The sequence below is a fragment of the Cervus canadensis genome, chromosome 16 (genome assembly GCF_019320065.1).
Source record: "Cervus canadensis isolate Bull #8, Minnesota chromosome 16, ASM1932006v1, whole genome shotgun sequence".
Classification (NCBI taxonomy): domain Eukaryota; kingdom Metazoa; phylum Chordata; class Mammalia; order Artiodactyla; family Cervidae; genus Cervus; species Cervus canadensis.
The window spans coordinates 33,393,537-33,415,186 of record NC_057401.1 but is presented as its reverse complement, the minus strand read 5'-3'; the positions used below and the strand labels follow the sequence as shown (position 1 = coordinate 33,415,186).

The 21,650-nt window shown below is 38.1% G+C and overlaps 1 protein-coding gene across 1 annotated transcript in view; it reads right to left on the bottom strand.

Moving 5' to 3' along the window:
- The window catches only part of C9 (complement C9), a 63,149-nt gene that overhangs the window by 25,364 nt on the left and 16,135 nt on the right, over positions 1–21,650 (bottom strand). The window contains exons 4-6 of the mRNA XM_043489093.1: positions 21,382–21,529; positions 14,449–14,587; positions 2,981–3,256 (exon numbers count right to left, since the gene is read on the bottom strand). Coding sequence (XP_043345028.1) covers positions 2,981–3,256; positions 14,449–14,587; positions 21,382–21,529 — 563 coding nt within the window. The remainder of the gene's footprint in view (positions 1–2,980; positions 3,257–14,448; positions 14,588–21,381; positions 21,530–21,650) is intronic.

Below are 21,650 nucleotides of genomic sequence, written 5' to 3'. Positions count from 1 at the left end.
TTCAGACTCTTTTGTTGACTATTTGGTCTACTTCATTTCTACTAAGGGTTTCTTGTCCATAGTAGTAGATATAATGGTCATCTGAATTAAATTTGCCCATTCCCATCCATTTTAGTTCACTCATTCCCAAGATGTCAATGTTCAACCTTGTCCTCTTCTGTTTGACCACGTCCAATTTACCTTAATTCATTGGACCTAACATTCCTTGTCCCTATGCAATATTAAATCCTATGACTTTAGGAACCATCTATTTATTAATAGCTTGTGACTCAGTTGGTAAAGAATCTGCCTGCAATGTGGGAGACCTGGCTTCGATCCCTGGATTGGGAAGATCCCCTGGAGAAGAGAAAGGCTACCCATTCCAGTATTCTGACCTGGAGAATTTCATGGACTGTATAGTCCATGGGGTCGCAAAGAGTCAGACATGACTGAGCGACTTTCATACTTTCTCAAACTTTAAGCTTAATTCCAGACCTCCTTCCCAAATGTCAGACTCATAACATCAACTTACTACTTTATGTCTCCAAAGGAATGTCAAATAGATGTCTCAAACATAACCTGAAACTTAACTACTGGTCTTCTTCTCCAAACCTGCTCTACCTGAAGTTTTCTCCATCTCAGCTGATAGCAACTCCATTCTTCTGGTTGCTCAGACCAAAAACTGAGTCACGTTTGACTCTACAACTTCCTTTTCTGAACTGCCATCATCTCTCACCTAGATTCTTGCAGTAGGTTTTAACAAATCTTCTTGCTTTTGCTACTAACTTTCATAATCTTGTCCCAACAATATCCACAGTAGTCATTTAAAATATATGAAAATATGTCAATCTCCTATTCAAAACATTCCAATGGTCCCTCATGTCACTCACTGAAAAAAATTAAACTCTTATCATAGGCTGTGAGTCCTTTTATTATCTGATTCAGGGTAATCTCACTAACTTTTTCTCCTTCTGGTTTACTTTGGCCCAGTGTGCAAGTATGTTGCCATCTTAGGGACTTGTCTTTAATAGATCCTTCTGCCAGTTATATTTGACTATCTCCTCTCCTTCAAATCTTTATTCAGATCTTATCTTCTCAGTGAAGCCTATCCTAAACTTCTTTTTAATTTTTTTTAAAATTTATTCATTTATTTAGCTGCTCCAGGTCTTAGTTGCAGCACATGAAATCTTTTCTTTTCTTCTTTTTTTATCAGTTGTGGCATGCATTCTCTTAGTTGCAGCATATGGGATCTAGTTCCCTGACTAGGGATCGAACCCGGACCGCCTGCATTGGGAGCCTGGAGTCTTAACCACTGAGCCACCAGGGGAATCCCTTAATTTTTTATTTTAATTTTTTTGTGCTGAGCTGAGTTTTCATTGCAGAGCATGTGCTCCTCTAGTTGTGGTGCACAGGATCAGTAGTTGTAGTGTGCAAACTTAGCTGCCCAGTGGCATGTGGATTTTATTTTCTTCATCAGTTATTGAACCCAAGTCCTTTGCATTAGAAGGCAGATGCTTAATCACTGAACTACCAGTGGAGTCCCCTAAGTTTCTTTCTAAATACTGCCATCTGCCCAGGACTCCTGATTGCCTTATGCTATTCTACTCTTCATTTTATTCTGTAGCACCTGTCATTTTAAAAATAATCTATAGCTTCCCTTTTTTGCTGTTATGCTTATTTTTATCTATCTTCCCTGCTAAACTTTCAGCTCCATGAGGAACAAGAATCTTTGTTAGTTTGGTTCACAAATGTATTCTAAGCACCCAGAACAATGCCTAGCCACATAGTAAGTCCACAATTAAATAGTTGTTGAATGACTTCAAGGATTTTCCAACTGCACTCTTTGAGTGAGTGTGCATGTGAATAGAGGCAATGTACTGACCTATAAGAAACGGTTATATGGTTGTTGGGAGTTAGGGATAGTTAGGGAGTTTGGGATGGAGACGTACACACTGCTGTATTTAAAATGGATAATCAACAAGGACCTACTGTATAGCACATGGAATTCTGCTCAATGCTATGTGGCAGCCTGGATGGCAGGATAGTTTGGGGGAGAATGAATACATGTATATATGTGTGGCTGAGTACCTTAGCTGTTGACTTGAAAACTATCACAACATTGTTAATAGGCTATACCATAATACAAAAGTTTAAAAAAAAAATTATACAATTAGGCATAATATAAATACTAAGAGTAAAGGAGTATTATTTTTTAAGTGGTAGGAGGATACCTAAACAGGTGACTGTGATATCAGAAAAGGGAGGTGAGCATTTTACCAGCATCATACTGATTATGGAAAGTATATTCTATATTTATTCCAAAGATGATACAAACCACTAAACCTGGATTAAATATTAAAAAACAAACACATTTTCAAAGTCTCAGATTAAATGAATGATTACAAAGTAAGCAGACAATTTCATATGTAATGTATATAATTTCAAGGCATTGTTACTTTAGAAGTACACTTTATAGTAAGTAGTCATCATTTTAAGACATTGCAATGAATTACCAAAAAATTCCTGAGCATGATTTTTCATTGTAATTCTGAAGAGAATATAGATTAAACAGTCTGTTACCACAATCTCAGTCAGAAAGAATGTTCTGAATTCTTCTCTTTGTTTTTTGGCTGTACCACAGGCATGTGGGATCTTAGCTACTCCTAACTAGGAATCGAACCTGTGCCCATTACAGTGGAAGCACAAAGTCTTAACCACTGTATTGCCAGGAGAGTCCCAAAAAGTATGCTCTGAATTCTTAATATGCTTGTTCTATTTGTAACCACAAACACTCACATTACTACTGAATTGAAGCAATTTTTCTCCAGTTAACTTTCTTCCTCTGGACCCTCTAGCTACCTACACATTTGAAGATTTGTTGAGTATTATTTTTCTCTATCTTATGAGCACCATCTGTTCTAAACAATTACACTTAAAAAAGGATGCTTGGTTAGTTTGCGAAATACTCCATTATATTTTCTATGCTAAAGTTTGATCTTACCTGCTTAGAAGAAAATGATGACAACAGTTTGTAAATTTCATCTTTGGAATATGTAAATCGAAATCTAGCCTCAGCACCCTTGTTGGAAGGACTTGGGATGTATTCTTTGTTAGAATGTCCACAATCCATACATTTATGCTTTTCAGTTGCTTCAACAGGTGTATATTTTATACTTAAATCTGCATTAAAATTTAATTTCTTCTCTTCGATAATAGTTCTGAGTACCTGTATCTCTTCTTCACGATTTTCAGTTCTGAAGTTCTTGTCAGCTTTGGTCTAAGAGAAAATATACAAAAACCACCCACAATAAACATGAAAAGACAAAAATCAGGCAATTTATTTGAAAGAGAGTAGAGCAAAGAAGTTAAGAGTGAAGGCACAAAAGTGAGACTGCCAGTATTTAAATACAAATTCGATAACCTTGAGAACATTGCACGATAACCTCTCTGTGCCCAGTCTGATCCCTAGTCTATAAAATAGGGATAATCACCACACCTGGCCCAAAGGTTGCTATGAGAAATCAATGAAATAATGTATATGAAGGGCTTAGAACATAGCAAGCTTTCAAAACTTAACATATTAATAATTAAAAAGCAAGTTGCATAATAGATCAGATGTACAATATATTTCTATTTGTGTAAAAAAAGAAAGAAAAGAAATGATAAAGCTAACCCTTCAGAAGCCTTATATACCAGGCACTATTTTGAGCATTTTACACATGTCAATTAATCTAAGTAGAAATTTCAAGACTTGAGCCCTGTCTGCCTCTTAATCTTTTCACTCCACTGCCTAATCAAAAAAAAAAGAGAAAAACTTCTATATGCGTAGAAAATTACTGGAAAAATAGACAACCCACCGAGTGTTCACCCTTGGGAAGGCAAACTGTGAAGAGACAGATCTCTGGAGTAGTGGCAGGCTTGCTTTTTCTTGCATTATCTTTTATGTTGTTTGGACTTTTTGATTTTTTTTAACCGCGCTCATTTTTGCATGAAAAAGACTGAAGTAAACAACCTAGTTGTTTAGTTAAAACTAGCTGTTTAATTAAAACAACCTGGTTGTTACTAGTTAAAACTAGTTGTTTAGCTAAAACAGCCTAGATGTTTAGTTAGCTGTTTAATTAAAACTTTCAATTAAAACACATGAACTTATTTACAAAACAGACTTACAGACATAGAAAAGAAACTTCTGGCTACCAAAGAGGAAAGGATAGGAGAGGGATAAATTAGGAGCTTGGGCTTAACAGATAACAAGCTACTATATGTAAAATAGATAATCAACAAGGTCTTACTGTACAGCACAAGAAACTATATTTAATATCTTGTAATCAATAATAGAAAAGAATTTTAAAAAGAATATATATATATATATAATATATATATATATTTGAATTAGCTTTCTGTTCACCAGAAATTAGCATAACACTGTAAATCTACTATACTTCAATAAAACAAAACTTTCTTAGCCAACTTGGTTACTGTCAGGCGTCAGTAGGAGAGCTGTTAATCTCGACAATTAAACTCTCTTTCCAGAGGTCCCCTGAAGCAGGCTGCAACTCTTGTCTAGAAAGAGACACTCATCTCTTTAGTCAGTGACACAGATGGGACTTAGTAGCATACATTGAGTGACTTTTATGCACGGTGAATGCTAAGATCTGAATGTGTATGTCTCCCCTTAAATACATGTGTTAAAATCCCAATGCCCAATGGGATGGCATTATTAATAGAAGGTGGGGCCTGTGGAAGGAGCCGGTCATGAAAAGACTAGTGCTTTTATAAAAGTGACTCCACAGAACTCCCTAGTCCCTGGAAACCATGTGAGGATACAGCAAGAAGTCTGTAACCCAGAAGAGGGCCCTCACCTGACCCTGCTAGCTCTCTGATCTGAGATGCCCAGTCTCCTGGACTGTGAGCAGTAAATTTCTGTTGTTTCAAAGCTACCTGGTTCCTGGTATTTCATTATAGCAACCCAAGAAGACTAAGACAAGAAACCCAAAGTTATCATCTAATGGGAAAGATTGAAATGTGTATAATTTTCTTTAAAGGAAGGTGCTCAATGAAAAGGGGAAGAGTAACCTAACCATGTCACTTCCCTGCTTAAAATCTTTGTCTTCCCACTGCCTTTGAGATAAAGTCTAAACCAGATTTGTTCCAAGTTAGTCTCTCCCTATCTACACTCCAGCCCGCTGATCTCCTTTCCATTTCCACCGCCTATGTTTCCTCCCACCACAGGGCTCGTTTATATTGTGTTTACTCTCTGGAAACTTCTTTAATTCCCCTGCCTCCTCCACCTTCCCATAACACAAACATTATACACACTCATACACACATACGTACTATATATCCCTTGGTCTGGTGAATCCCCACTACTATTTCAAGTCTGAGCTTAAACATTACTTCTTTAGGGAGATGTTTCCTCATCCCACCGACTAACAAATCTGTTTCCTATAAGTTCTCATGGTTCTTCTTACAAAATGAAAAACTCTTCCCTTTTATAATTGCTTATTTAATAGACTTTCAGATGGTAAACTCCTAGAAGTCAGGGACCATACCCATCTTACCCACATGCCACTGTAGTTTCACCATTTAGTAAATTGCCTGGTGAAAAGTGGATGACAATAAAAAATTTATTAAATTTAATATGCAGCTTCAATATAGCTAACATAACATATGTTGTGAGTGCTTACTCTGTGTCAATAGTTGCTAAAAGTATTTTACATAAATATTTAGTTTCCTATCTTTTAATTTCTCAAATTATCCCCATTTTACAGATAAGAAGATAAAAGTTAAAAAATGCTTCCAAGATCACACAGCTAGGGAGTAGCCCAGTCAGCAATGAAACCCAGGAAATCTGATTCCAGGGCAGAATTATTCATTTTTATGTTACACTGCCAAAGAGGGCTTGACAAATTCTCTGTGGTAAATAAAGAAAAGGTTCATGGAAAAGTTTTTCTGGAACATTTGGCCTTGAAAAATTAATACATATATATATATATATATCATGCAATAATATTGTATGCTATATTAAACTGAATCACTTTACTGTACTCCAGAAACTAACACAGCATTGTTAATCAACTATACTTCAATTAACAAAAAGAGAGTGAGATGAATAAATTTCTATTGCCTTGAAATCTAAGGAGCGATTGAAGACAACTCCACTCTTTCCACAATTTCCATGCTGAGAAGTGCCAAAGCTGAACAAAATGGCACCGGAAAACTCTCTCTCTCTAACTCTTCTAGAAGGCTAAGTTCTTCCTAGTTCATAGTCTTCTAATTGGTTGTAGGATTAGAGTAGCATAATTTGTAGGCTCTTGTGCTTACATCTGAATTGGCTAGAAAGGAACCAGCCCTGGGCAAGGATCAACTTAGTTGTGTGAAGCACTGCTTGCTGGTATAAAGGAATATTAGTCAGGGTGTCAGTTAGAATGCTGTTGAATGGTCTTGTTTCACTATGCTAGAATGGTAGTAGTGAGTAAAGCCTGAAATAGTGAGGGTTGGGTCGTCCCCCAGAAAGCCTAGAGACAAGAGCTAGATTGAAAAGCTCCAAATCCATCCATTCAAAAATAAGTCTGAGCTCAGTGATAGGCATTCAGAGACGGACCAATATGTGGGATCATTCTGAAGAGAACAAAAGCCTTTGAAGAGAGGTCAAGAGGCAAGATTACAGAAAGCAGGAAGACACAAAGATGGAAGTAAGTTTCTTTATGAGAATCAAATAAACAGATGTTGGAGAAGCTGAAAACAGAGGGGGGCGGGGGGGCAAGTGTGGCTGTGTCTTCCAGAAGGTCTTTATAGGGGTTAGAGAAATCTATCCTGTTTAAAAATTTATCAACGGATGCTTCTTGAATAGAAACAAACATTACTTGTGGCCCTGGGAATGGAAGAGATAGAACACCTCAGAAAATACTTCATAGTTCAAACTGAGGAGGTTTGGAGAGAGAGTGGAAATAAAAAGTAAAGAGAAAAGATTATTAGAAGTTTCATTAAAAGTTTGTATGTACAAATAAAGAATAAAAAAATACATTACTTACTATTATTATTAAAAGCATCTCTCACTAATTGACAAAAGGAACCTGGAAAGAGCAGATTGCTGAAACCTTATGAGTCATCCTCAACTAAGGTACCTAGTCAAACCACCTAGCCATCCCCTTTTAACTGTTAAATTTCAGGATAATTTGAAAGATAACAGTAGATAATGAATATAGTTCTCTATTATCTTCAAAAGATCATCTTCTCTGCCTAGGTCTTCAATATTGGCATGTTCTAGAATTCCATTCTCTCTGTTCTTTCCTCTCTCATTATACACCTCCTGGACTGGCCTTAAGCACTCTCAAGACTTCAGTGATGCTCTGGTATATGCTGTTGGTACCTAAATTTCTGTCTCCAGTTCAAACTCCACCCTCACATTTATATATTTTATATAATCTATTTTGGGCAAGATAACTCTACCCAGAGATCAATCGTTATCTTCTTCTTGGAATTAACTCTTCTTTGGGAACATTCCCCATCTCCCCTTCCAACACACACACACACACACATGCACACACACCCACACACACATCTCAGGTCTTCTCTGATGGCCTACCATCCACTGGAGGTCTCCTTTGACTTCATGTCTCCATATTTTTCATCTATGGTGAGTTTACTTTGCATTGGACCCTGTTCTAAGCACTTTGTACTTATTAACACATTTAATCTTTTCCAAATTCCTATGAAGTATATATTATTATTACCCCACTTTATGATAAGAAACTGAGATTCAGGAAAGATAATTAAGTTGCCTGGAGTCATGTAAATGATAAGTGAAGGAATTTATCAGAATTCAAACCCAAGGAGTCTTATTCAGAACTGAGCACTTGACCTTATGCTCTACTGTCTCCAATTCATTACTGAACTGTTGGTTCTTAAGCTGAGCTGCATCTCGTATCTCCTTCTCTGCCTCTAGAATTACAGACACAGTTCAGTTTTTCATCATCTCCTTGGACCATAAAATAGCCTTCTTCACTTATTATCTCTGTTGTTGTCTCCTCAAAATTCATCTCCACAAAACACAAAGATTTCAAATGCAACTCTGACCATATTATGATCCTCAGAGGTTCCTTTATCATCCTCAGGATTATGCCCAAGTTACTTAGTATGGCATATGAGTATCTTCATAATTTGACTCCTACCTATGACTCCAAATTTGAATCCATAATAAGTTCATTGCAGACTATAGTTCCTTTCAAGATAGCAGCTTCTATAGGCATAGTCTTACTTGTTCCCCAAGAATATCAATATATAACAGATAAACTAACATGTAAATATACAATAAATTTTATTTGTTCACTGCCAAGTTTTCTAAATGCATGCAGAGAGAGTAGTTGGAATGTTTATTAAGCCTGTTTTCACTTCCTGTCAACTTTAATGGCAATTCCAATTATATGTTCACTTGAATATGGGTTATTCCCTCCATTAAAAAAAAAAGCATTTGCTTTTCTAAAGAGTGTCAATATTCTGCATGAATTTAGTTACTATTTCAGTAATCATTTATTTCCCTGGAGGAGGAAATGCAACCCACTACACTATTCTTATCTGGAAAATCTCATGTACAGAGGAGTCTGGTGGGCAATAGTCCATGGGGTTGCAAAGAGTCAGACATGACTGAATGACTGAACACACAATTATTTATTTAGCATGATATATGATGTTAGTTTCTTAGGATTCCATGGTAGATAAAATGACTAGAAACTCGACTAAAGTTAGATATGATACAGCAAAATCAACACGTGAACAGAAAGAAAAAGCAAAGGCTATTGCATAATTTGCAGAAAAGGCATCTAACCAAAATAAAAGATTCAGAGGAGAAAGCGGAGGGTGGTGTAGCAATTAAAAGCCAGATGAAGAATGACCTTTTCCTCCCTGTTAAGGAGATTGATCGTTATTCAGAAGGCTATAGGGAGACAACACCAAATTTAAGCAACAGTGTGATAAGGTCAGATTTATCATATATCTTCATACTGAAGTGTGTGGAATGAATTGAAATTGAGCAAAACTAGAGGTCTCAGACTGATAGGAAGACTAACATAGTAGCCCAGATGGAAATGATGAGAGCCCAAGGCAGAGGGCATGGCAGTGGGAATGGAGAAGAAGAAACAGAGATAAGAGACTTTACAAAATAATGGAACTTACAGATTGATTGGATGTTGTGGGCTTTGAGAGAGATGGACCTGTAGAGGGCTTTAGGAAGATTTACAGATATTTGCGTTTAACGATTAGGAAGATATTGTTTCAATTACCAAGCAGAGAATTCAAGAGAAGAAACAGAGGATTGGCAATAAGATGGGATATAAGGTTTGGATATGTGAACTGTGTGATGTTTGCAGTCAACTAGCTACACAGACCAACCTGAAAGTGAAAGTGAAAGTCGCTCAGTCGTGTCTGACTCTTTGTGACCCCATGGACTATACAGTCCATGGAATTCTCCAGGCCAGAATACTGGAGTGGGTAGCCTTTCCCTTTTCCAGGGGATCTTCTCAACCTAGGGATCGAAACCAGGTCTCCCACATTGCAGGTGGATTCTTTACCAGCTGAGCCACAACACAGACCAACCTAGACAGCATATTATAAAGCAGAGACATTACTTTGCCCACAAAGATCCGTCTAGTCAAAGCTATGGTTTTTCCAATAGTCATGTATGAATGTGAGAGTTGGACCATAAAGAAAGCTGAGTGCTGAAGAATTGATGCTTTTGAACTGTGGTGTTGGAGAAGACTCTTGAGAGTCCCCTGGACTGCAAGGAGATCCAACCAGTCCATCCCAAAGGAGATCAGTCCTGAATATTCATTGGAAGGACTGATGCTGAAGCTGAAACTCCAATACTTTGGCCACCTCATGCGAAGAGTTGACTCATTGGAAAAGACCCTGATGCTGGGAGGGATTGGGGGCAGGAGAAGGGGAGACAGAGGATGAGATGGCTGAATGGCATCACTGACTTGATGGACATGAGTTTGAGTAAGCTCTGGGAGTTTGTGATGGACAGGGAAGCCTGGCATGTTGCTGTCTATGGGGTTGCAAAGAGTCGGACACTACTGAGTGACTGAACTGAGTTACACAGATATCCAGTTCAGAGGGAGACCTGGGCTATAAATGCAGTATTTGTAAGCCATCTGGATGGAGGGGAAATCTAAAGCCACAGGAGGGAATGAAATTGCCCAATGTAGAGAGAGATTGTGAAACAAGATGGAAACTCTGGTAGCAGCAATATTTAAGGGCTGTTTCAAGTAAAGGGAACTCAATGAAGCTTAAGGTGAACTTTGGTGAAAACAGCTTGGGTAACAAGGTAACAGAGGTTTGGTGTTATGGGCTGAACTGTGACCATCCCCCCCCCCCACCCCCCGCCCCCGTCTCTCCCCGCCCCACCGCAAAATCCACATGCTGAAATTCCTGACTTCAGTTACCTCAAAATGTGATGGCATTTTGAGACAGAATCTTCAAAAAGGCTGTTAAGTTAAAATGAGATCATTAGGATGGGCTGTAATCCAGTATGACCAGTGACCTTATAAGAAGGGGAGATTAGAATCAGTCCAGCATGGAGGGAAGACCACGTGGAGATATAGGAGATAGCCCCCTACTGTCAAGGAGAGGGACCTCAGGGGAAACCAACCCTGCCAACATCTTGATCTTAGACTTTCAGCCTCTGGAACTGTGAGAAAATAAATGTCTGCTGTTTAAACCATCCAACTTGGGGCACTTTGTGACGGTAGTCCTAGGAAACAAATCCAGTTGGGGAATTCATGGGAAGTACAAAAATTGAGATAGCAAGTGTAGATGAGAAGAATATGTAGAGATGAGGACATCCTTTCTGTGTTTTTGTTTTTTAAACGAGAATCTTAAAGATACTTACATATTAAGGACAGGGTGGAAAATGAAGGAGACGGAGGTTGAACTGAGCATCAAATAAGTTTGTACATAAGTACAACTTTGAAGAAAAAAAAACACCTGAGAAGATTCTTATCTGTGGCTTGGATATTCTCTGTCCAGTTGGAGCTCCTGCCATCTAGTAAGATAGGCAGAATAATAAGTTAAAGAGCTGGAGGAGGTTGTCTAACATTTAAGCTACCCTGTGGAGACGGGGAAGGTGTGTGGACCTGCTGAGATGGGTGGAAGACCTGGGTGTGGTTATAATGCTACCCGTTCCTGAATTATTAGCATGATTTTCTCTACGGTGTCCAGTAAGGTAAGTTTACGTAGAAAAATAATAGGGTTCATCCAAAGATGGAGTTTTTCTAGAAGGAATAGAAAGCAAGGACAATGATAATACTATCAAGAGTGGTCAAAAATGGATGTAGATTGATTAGAGAAAAAAACTGGACATAGGAGGAGCAAAACAGACTGGAAGGAAAATAGATGCCCCCAAACTGGGTCTGCTGCTGCTGCTGCTAAGTCACTTCAGTCGTGTCCAACTCTCTGCGACCCCATAGACAGCAGCCCACCAGGCTCACCCATCCCTGGGATTCTCCAGGCAAGAACACCGGAGTGGGTTGCCATTTCCTTCTCCCAAAACTGGGTCTAGATGGGGTTTAAGACTAGATTAGTGGTCACAAGTGAGGATGGGAACTGAGAGACTGGATAGTTGTGATGAGGCAAAACATAAAATGCTTCAGATTTCAGAGGCAGCATAGTTCTGGTGAATACAAGGTTAAGGATGTGTCTAGAAAATTAGTGACTCTACTAGAGTAGATGTAGGAAGTTAAGAGGCAGCAAGAAATTACTGGCAATGTACATGATATAAAATCGCTCAATATTTTGTTAGGATTTGGGGTGGAAAGGATGATTATAATCCAGGTGCACTTTCCAAACCTTTGTTGACCTCCAAAATCTTACATTCTCATGGAGATTCAGGCTTAAAAAAAATTGTAATCAAAACCTGAAACCTGATACAAACTGTTACTTTCAACAACAAAAGTAGAAATGACTAAAGATAGACAAGTGAAAAGGAACTAATTCATTCATGTAATCATCACTTCTGATTTACGGTAACCAATAAACCTTGAGTGAGAATGTAACTGCTAATCAACCAGAACTGCATTTAACCAGAACTAAGTCTTCTTCTGTTTATACTTTTAAAAAGAATAGCAAATATTTATTGAGTGTTTGCTATGTGTCAGTAACCTGAATGTTTCACCTATTTAGACTCATTTATCTTTACAGGGTAGGCATTATTATTTCTATTTTACAGATGAGGAAACTGAGGCATGATGAGGAGAAGTAATCTTCCCAAGGGCTAGGATTCCAAACTCTGCAGTGTGCTCTGGAGTCAAAGCTGCCTTTGAGAGAAGAGGCATTGAGGGAAAGTGAATGTGTCAGAGTAAGATGTCATTATTAAGGGATATTCCCTGCGGAATGATAGGTTCATAGAATTCGCTCAAAAAATGAAAGGTAGTAAATTATTGCCCATAAGTAACTAAAACAAGTTTTTAAAAATTGTCATCCAGTACAATTTTGTTGAGCACCTATCCTACACATACATTGAGTGACAACTGGTAATAGGTTATAAGGAAGTAAAATATACATTCTCTACCTTTAGGCACTATCATAAGAATATACATGAAAAAGTAGGTAAAATATGCCTAAGAGTATTAGAAGGTGTAGAAAATAACCCTTTCCTAAGAAGTAAAAATAGAGATTTCCACTCAATAAACTCAAGTTCTTTAATGTTGAGCTAGTTGTGGACCTTAACAGATTAGGATACTGGGAGCATTAGCATTACTAGCACCAAGGTAGGGGGGATGATTCGGGGACTTTAACAGGCCCCAGCCAACTCTGTCAGCATCCTTCTTCAGGTGGCATGAAATAAACACTCAGGTCCACAATCCCTATCAACTTTTTTATAAGCTTGATGCCAAAACTCATTTGGAGGCATTAATCTGATCTGAACTGAAAAAAAGTTATTTATGGTCTTCATTTCTCCCACTTTTTGTAAATATCAGTTAATCTTGCCATAGATATGTTAATGTGTTTGATTCTAAGATGCTGCTCCCAGCTCCACCTCGGATGTTAAGTAATATACAGGATAAGCACCACATCATCCTTGTAAAATTCAAATCCTTCTGAATTAGGAATCACATCTGTTTTCAGAGTTGTAGATAAGGGACAACAGTTTGCTTACTTTCCAAATGTAGCTTCAAGATCAGTCCTGAGCAACCCTCTAGCCCTCATCTCTTGGTTCACACCTGTTAACTAACCTTACAGAGAAGCTAACAGGCTGGTGACAGTGTCAAAGAAAAACTGTACAACACAGACCTGAGAACTAAAAAAAAAAAACAAAACACAATAGCCCTTCTTGCATCAGCAATGACAAAGCTTCCCTTCTTTGGTATACTCTTTCAAAGAAAGTAGAACATGTGTAATACTTCTTAGAAAGATGAAAACTCCCCTTCAAAAAATATGCTTAAAGAAGGTTAACCTGGCATGATGGGAAACATCAATAATGTTCCCTTAGATTTGTGGAAAACTGATTTTTTTTCTGGACTTACAGGTACCAAAAATATGAGAGTGTGCACATGGGGGAAAGAATGCCAGTCAAATATTTGAGACATTAAGCATCTTTAACATTCACAAGACAGGATGATCACTTCAGGCTGCAATGGGTAGGGACTGATTTATAACATTGTTAGAAATAAAAGGAATACTAACTACAATTATGGAAAAGTAATATGTTTCTCAAACTGATGGGACTGACAGCAATAATAAAGGACATTGTTGTGACTAAATAAAGTAAATTTTATGGGTCACCAGTGGAACCATTTAAAGAAACAGATTATTGTAGTTCCTGGATCAGAGTAAGTTATTTATTATTCTTTATTATATCTTGTTTAAGTCAAAAATGAATCTCTAAAGGTGATAAATGCTATTCCTTTGAATGGGGGCAGGTACAGTTTGTGGATCATTTTAGAGAATTTAGGTGACTTATAGAGAGGCAGTAGGCTTGAGCTGGCATTTTGTAGAGTAAAAATCACTCTAGGAAATAATTTCACTAGAAAACTGGGGATGGGGGGTTTTGAGGTGAGTGAGAATAACCACTCATGTTAGTCAAGCAGGTGTTACAAAGGGGACATGAAGGAAAACAAATCTAGACATGTTCTTGGTAGGTTAGCCAAAACCAAACCTCGAGAGTGTGGCAGCAGTGTACTCAGTCCTTAAGTCAGCACTAATTTAATTTTCAGTTTCATCAGAACCTCAGATGATTCTTTTCACAGATATGAGATATTTGCCAAAACTCTGCCACTAACTGCATGCTACTGAGGATTGATCATAGACTGCTGTATATTGTCTAAAGAGACTCAAGCTATACCTCTTCTTTAAGTCAATCTTATGTTTACATTGAATTTTCATTCTACTGAATTTTTCACATCATTTAGAACGAAACTTATGGAAACAATTGGTCAGCTAAAGTTGAACAATGAATTGTCTTCTAAGAAGACTTACGTCATAGGTCAGCGAAGCCACGTTCCAGGGCCTGCGGTAGTACGTCAAGGTGTTGCCATCCCAAACTCGGTCACAGAGTCCATTGTAGTACTGGTTGTCAAAAGGGGTGCTGAGTGGATCCATGCCTAGGATGTTGATCCTGAGAGTGAACAGAGTGGCTTCAGGTATGGAGATACCTGTAGCGAATGCCAGGCAGCCCTCAGGAACTGGGAGAAGAGAGCTTCAGCTCATCGTGTCCCTGAAACCCGTGTGATGGTGTGATAGAATCAGGAACAGACGCAAGAGCCTGGTCACCTCTGCTCTGCGTCTGGGTGGGAGGTACACCTTAGGAAGGTCTTATAAACTCTTTTAGGCAACTAGGCCACTGTTGAGCCCAATGAAAGAAATTCAATAAGTAGGAAGCAAAGGACCATCTGGCTGTTAGAGTTGAATTCTCACTGATGTAACTCTTAGCTAACTTCCCTTGGTGAACTATAAGCCAATGCTACAATATCACCTCTTAAAATTGAGAACAGAGCATCTCAGGGGGAGGAGTATAACATATGCATATGATTTTTAATCTATGAATCAACATGGGGCCTCTTTTCTCTCCATTCTCTTTAAACTTAAACCTTTTCCTCCAGCTGTCTCATTGTTTGTCACAAACCTTGTTCCCTCCAGACTTATTTTACTCTTATCACACTTTCCAAGAGGAACAAAAAAATGTCATCATCCGGCAAGGCGTTCTCAAAGGTTCTCCTTTTTTCTCCTAGCAAAATATTGTTATTTGGCAAACTTTAATTCAGAAATAGGAAGCTTGTGTAGCCTAAAAAGTATTGACTTTGATTTGTAGGCCAAAAATCAATATATGAATAAGAAACAGTTCATTCTTTGTGAAGTGCTAATTGGTGAAACAATCCTTGCTGTCTAGACTGTATCTGGAATAAATGGCCCCAGGGCAGAGAGGCCAAAATAGAGGTTTGCTTCTCATATCCATAATGTAGCTTGGCACAAAAGCATAAATATGCTCTAAGCAAAACTCTAAGCAAAAGCTATTGCTCTGGACCATATCCCTGAGTCCAATGAGTTGGATTACAAATCTGGATGTTGGTTTCAAGAGCAATTTGTCAAAGGGTTTGGATCGTAAACCCATTGCTAATGTAAGAAAAATAATTAGAAAAGTATCCTATTTCCAATGGGTTAAAAACAACATCTTTATATAAACAGCACATTCGTAATAAACTTTGAATCTACAAAGAAGATGAACATTATAGCTCAACTCAATGAAAGGCAAATTAAAGAAATGATTCGGTAATATCTTTCTTAAGGCTGATTGTATAGTTAGAATTAACTCCTTCTTACTATTTGCCCCACCAAAAGTACCTTTCATGAAAAATGCTATGGCCCTAAATTTCCAGTAAAGGGCCAAATAGTATACTTAGTCAGTTGAACAAGGAAGAGAGGAAAAAAGAAACGCTATATATCTAGTTTACATTCTTCAACATCTTATGCTAGATGGGAGATTAAAATTTTGGCTTCAGCTTTTCACCCATCCCTGTATTCACAGACATGTGAGCAATAAATATTTTAAAAAATATTGCTAAGGTTTTGATAAAATATATAGAATACTGGAAATAAGTGATCTGTGTTTGTTTCTTAAACAAGACCTCAAGTACTTTTTCTTTATTCTGTCGTGAACTTGTCTTCCATGTATCTTACTAACAATGACCCCGTACCTCTTTGTATTAAGTGAATAATGACATTAATTTTGGCTTATAAATATGCAGAGTCAACTCATTGGAAAAGACCCTGATGCTGGGAAATATTGAAAACAAAAGAAGAGGGCAGCAGGGGATGAGATGGTTAGATAGCATCACCGACTCAATGGACATGCACTTGAGCCAACTCTAGGAGATAGTAAAGAACAGAGAAGTCTGGCATGCTGAAGTTCATGGAGTTCACAAAGTTCATGCAGTTCATAAACAGTAGGACATGATTTAGCAACTGAACAACACAACAATGGTGATGTACTCTTAGGTGACTGTTGTATCTGTTTTATCTATGAGTAGTGTAGTGTTTGTAATAAACAATGGGTAATATTAAGATAGTTAATATAGTCTTTGATTTCATTAAAATTATATTCAAGGTAGGGGTTGGATACAATTACCATCAAACTATAGTTTGATGAATGTGCATGTACCAAATGGGCAGTACCGGTAAGTGATGTGCAAAGTTCCCAAGAGGAAGAGGTCCCCATGGCAGGGTCATAAAAATGGTTTTAGAAGGAGTATCATGATTTGATTTGAGTTTTGAAGATGGGGTCTGGAGGGCAGAAGGAATGAGTGTACAAAATACTGTAAGTGGAAGGACTGCTCTGGTAGTCCAGTGGCTAAGACTCTGCACTCTCAATGCAGAGGTTCCAGGTTTGAACCCAGGTCAGGGAACTAGAATCCACATGCTGCAACTAAGAGTTCTTGTGCCACAACTAAAGATCTCAGAGTGCCGCAACTAAGACCTACTGCAGCCAAGTACATTTAAAATATTAAAAATGTTCTGTAAGTGGAAATACATATAGCATATTTTTGGGTGGTAGTCTTCAGATTTTCTGGTTGTCTACTCTAATAAATCATGCCTCCTTGTATGGTTTTAGGTTGACATCTAAAATGTTTCCTTTTAAGTTTAAGTAGTTGCAAAGGATAAATTGGTGAAAGTGAAAGAGGAGAGTGAAAAAGTTGGCATGTTAAAAAGCAGAGACATTACTTTGCCAACAAAGGTCCGTCTAGTCAAGGCTATGATTTTTCCAGTGGTCATGTATGGATGTGAGAGTTGGACTATAAAGAAACCTGAGAGCCAAAGAATTGATGCTTTTGAACTGTGGTGTTGGAGAAGACTCTTGAGAGTCCCTGGGACTGCAAGGAAATCCAACCAGTCCATCCTAAAGGAAATCAGTCCTAAATATTCATTGGAAGGACTCATGCTGAAGCTGAAACTCCACTTGGCCACCTTATGTGAAGAACTGACTCATTTGAAAAGACCCTGATGCTGGGAAAGATTGAAGGCAGTAGGAGAAGGGGACAACAGAGGATGAGATGGTTGGATGGCATCGCCGACTCAATGGACATGAGTTTGAGCAAGCTCTGGGTGTTGGTGATGGACAGGGAAGCTGGTGTGCTGCAGTCCATGGGGTCACAAAGAGTCAGACATGACTGAGCGACTGAACTGGACTAAAGGATAAGTTTCCCAGCATGCTGTAAATATTTACACTTTAAAATATAATTATTGTGCTTCTTTAAAAAATAAATCCAATGGCATATAAATTCTGTAGTGATAGCAGGTATCAAGTAATGACAATGTTTATATTTCTATAACAGCTAGATGCTTTATGTTATTCCTTTTGATTATTCTTTTTTAAAAAATAAACTTTATTTCTTAGAGCAGTTTTAGGTTCATGGCAAAATGAGTAGATAATAGAGTTCTTATATTCCCCCACCCCCTTTTATGCTTGAATCTGTATTTCTATTTCACTTCTGCTATAGAATTTTAACCTGAGATGGCTGGATGGCATCACTGACTTGATGGACATGAATTTGAGTAAACTCCGGGAGTTGGTGATGGACAGGGAGGCCTGGCGTGCTGCGATTCATGGGGTCGCAAAGAGTCGGACACAACTGAGTGACTGAACTGAACCGAACTGAATGGACTTTTAGGCATGAAAGTTTTAATTGATCACTTTTAACACTTTTCTGTACTCAAAAGTTATTAGTTGAAGTTTTAAAAACATTAAATATTCTTTGACCATAAGGTCTAAGTGTTTAATAAATTCTTCTGGATTGAGTTACCATTTTTAGTAGTACATTTAAACATATTAAAATTTAGCAATACTTAAACATAAAATTTTTATTGGAAAAGCATCTCTCAGTGAAGAGAATGGGGCTTCTTTTTAATTAATTGATTAGTTACTATAGCCATGGACGAATATTACTTACTGCTAGAAAAAACATTGGGCTCAGCATCAACTTCATTTCTACTTTCCATTTGTATAGATGTAACTGCTGAGAAATTTTATGCACATAAATAAGTAGATAAGAATAGAAGGAATTTTGTCATAGCAACATCACTCAATTCCTTGATCTTCTGAGTTTTATGCCAAAAAAAGGACACACACTAGTCTTTAGTTAAATGTTATTTTTATAGTCCATCACCTGACAATTGATTAGGACATCTTTAAATGCTGTTGGTAATAAGAATTGGAGACCACTTGACTTACAAGGCCTTAGAGTCCAAGTCCAACTGAGTACAAAATTTGGAATTGATTCTTGGTTTTTCTATCTCATAGGGAAATATGAGATGGGTGAGGGATGTACTCTTCTTTTGGGAAGTGGGAGTTAGATGATTGTGAAAGAAGAGGCCAGACAGGAGAATGGATTTGACAACTGAATGAATGATCCTGAATCTTCAAGCTTATCAGTTGAAAAATCTGTATGTATGGAATCGAAGATTTATTATTTGTTACATTAGCTAACTAAGTAACTAATAGTTGGGGAAACTGTTATTGTAAAACTCACCTATCTCCCCTCCGGAGAGTCTTTTTGCACCCCGCAGTAAGAGTACCCCAGTTTGAAGGGTTTTGTTCTAGGGAACAGCAAATTGCCCAGTTGGCTGGGTCCATTTGGAAAGTTACAATGAAGCTGATCCACAGACTAAAGGACAGCTAAGGAAGAAATGTTTCAAAACTTTTGACTTGGTTCCACTGCTACAGAGACAGCCAGTCTAGTCTAGTATGAGCCAATTTTTTTTCTGCCAAGAAACATGAAAACTTCTCATGGATGGAATGTCATCGCTTGGGAAATAAAAAGCATGTGTTCTTTGGCAGCACTTGGAGATGGCTGTTTTTACACCTGCACCTAAAACCCAGGGCAGTTCCAATTTACCAGGTGAGCAGAAGAGCGGCTCCCTCCACAGAAGTGGTGTGATGCTTAGATCACACAGAAGTAACTCCTTGTGTATAGCACGTCATTTATAGCTGGTATGGATTTTTTATTTTTTCCAATGGATGCAAGATGGGTTGGGGATTTCCCTTAAACACTTCTGAAGAATCTCAGATACCAACAAGAGGCTGAAATATTCGTGATACAAGTGAATTCTCCGGGCATGAGAATTTAAATGAAGAGTCCTTCAAATGAAAACAACTGTAAATTTAATTAATTTATGAGTACTTGTGACTTTCATGTGTAAAAGAATCTGACTGTATGTGACTGATATGACTTGTTGAGGTTTTCCAAACTGGAGAGTTTATAAGCATGTAGCTGTGATTAGTTTGTTTATTCCTATTATCTCTATTTCAATATAGTTCCATAGCCCCATATAAGCATAGTGGAGATATATAGTATTGATACATAAATATGTAACATCAATGGTATTGAAAAAATCATGATTATTGATATAACAAGGCATGCTATTTTGAAATCTCTTGTTAAATATTAATTACTGATTTTTAGTATTCTCTATAGTCTTAATTCAAATATTTGGGTAATAAATAGCTACTTAAGGAGTTTCATTTTCCAAGGTTAGCTATGCTTTGAAGTTAGGGAGCTGACATGGGCTTTGTAGTGATGTGAGTAGTGAGGGGAATGTGGGAAGAAAAAGGGTTAGGTGACATAGTGAAAAAAAAACACATAGTTTTCTATCAGTCAGGGAAACTTGGGTTTTAGTTCTGCTAGCAACTAACGTGCCAAAAGGCCTTGTTTATTTTACTTAGTTCTTATCTATAAAGTGACTATAACGTCGCCCCTAACTATCTCACAGGATTATCATGAATAGCTAAGAGAGGGAATGCGCAAAAAGATTTGGAAAAATTCAAAGTTACTATGCAAATGACAGCTGTCAAAGAACAATAGCTTTATGAAGACTAAATTAGCTACAGGTGATTGCTCATGGTAATGAGGATCTTAAAATGGTTGGTGGACAGATTCTATCAGAGCCTACCTCATTTTCCACCTCTTAGCCAACTTTCCACACAGCTGACTCCACCCTCTCACAGTCTTGCAGGCTCGGCTCTGTGATGTCATTAACAGCCGTGATCAAGGTAAGGCAGGAGGTATTTAAGGAGTCTTGGCTGCTCTCTGGGATGCCTCATTGGGAGACTCCCTGGCAGATACCATAAAATGAATTTTCTCTTCGTGTACAATAGAAACCTATAGATTGCAAATGATTGTTTTTCAGCCAAGAGGGCTATGATTTCTGTATCCTTTTCCTATAAAATCAGATGTAGATTTGCATCAAATGAGAATCCATAACACAAGTAATGCCCTGCTTTGAGCCTGTTTGTTTAGTTCAGAGAGAAAACTCCCTTAGATTCCACATAAAGCAATAATTGTATGGAAGCAAGTGAAACTTCAGCTCTGTAATGAGAAGCAGAGTCCCAACATCAGCCCCACATGGCATCAGAACTGCTCCCTCTGATCTTTACCTCTTGGGCAAACTCCAGAATGCTGGGACCCCCTAGGAACTTATACCCAGGTAGAGATCCAAGAAAAGTTCCAACAGAACTTTTCCAGTCTTCCTGGGCATTCAAATATTTGAATCGAATTACCAGACCTAATACTGGCAATTCAACTTCAAAGGTTAATGTGTCATTTTAATCTTGCTTTCATCTTCCAGAGGTTGATGACCAAGGGGTCTCCTCTCCTATTGAGCTCAGAAGTAATCACCTATTATCCTGATAGTCTAATCTATTCCACAGACACCTACTGAAGACAGGCAGTTTGTCCAAATTATCTTGAGCTGCTGATTCAGCACTTAACGTCTTTCAAGCTCAAATGTAATTCAAACAGAATACAGACCCATAGGCTACTCTCTGTACCGGCTCAAACCATCTAGCACTCCAGCACAGCAAGAGAGGTGGGGATCATTTTCACTCATCCTCATCTGCAAGGGCCCAAGCGGAGTACAGACCCATATCCTGCTGTCCGTGCCAGTTCTGACTCTTCGACCACTCTGTTGCGGCAAGGGGGGCGAGGATCACGTTCACAGTTATCCTCATCTGAATAGTCTCCGCAGTCATTGTCGTCATTACACAGAAGTCGATTCTTTATGCATCTGCCTGCAATCAAAATCAGGAAAGGCAGAAAGACACTGTGTATCTCATGCCCGATTTCCTTTCTTTCTGAAGTTATTAAACATACTTTAAAGTGAGGGAGGAGTGACCACACATTATATTTGGA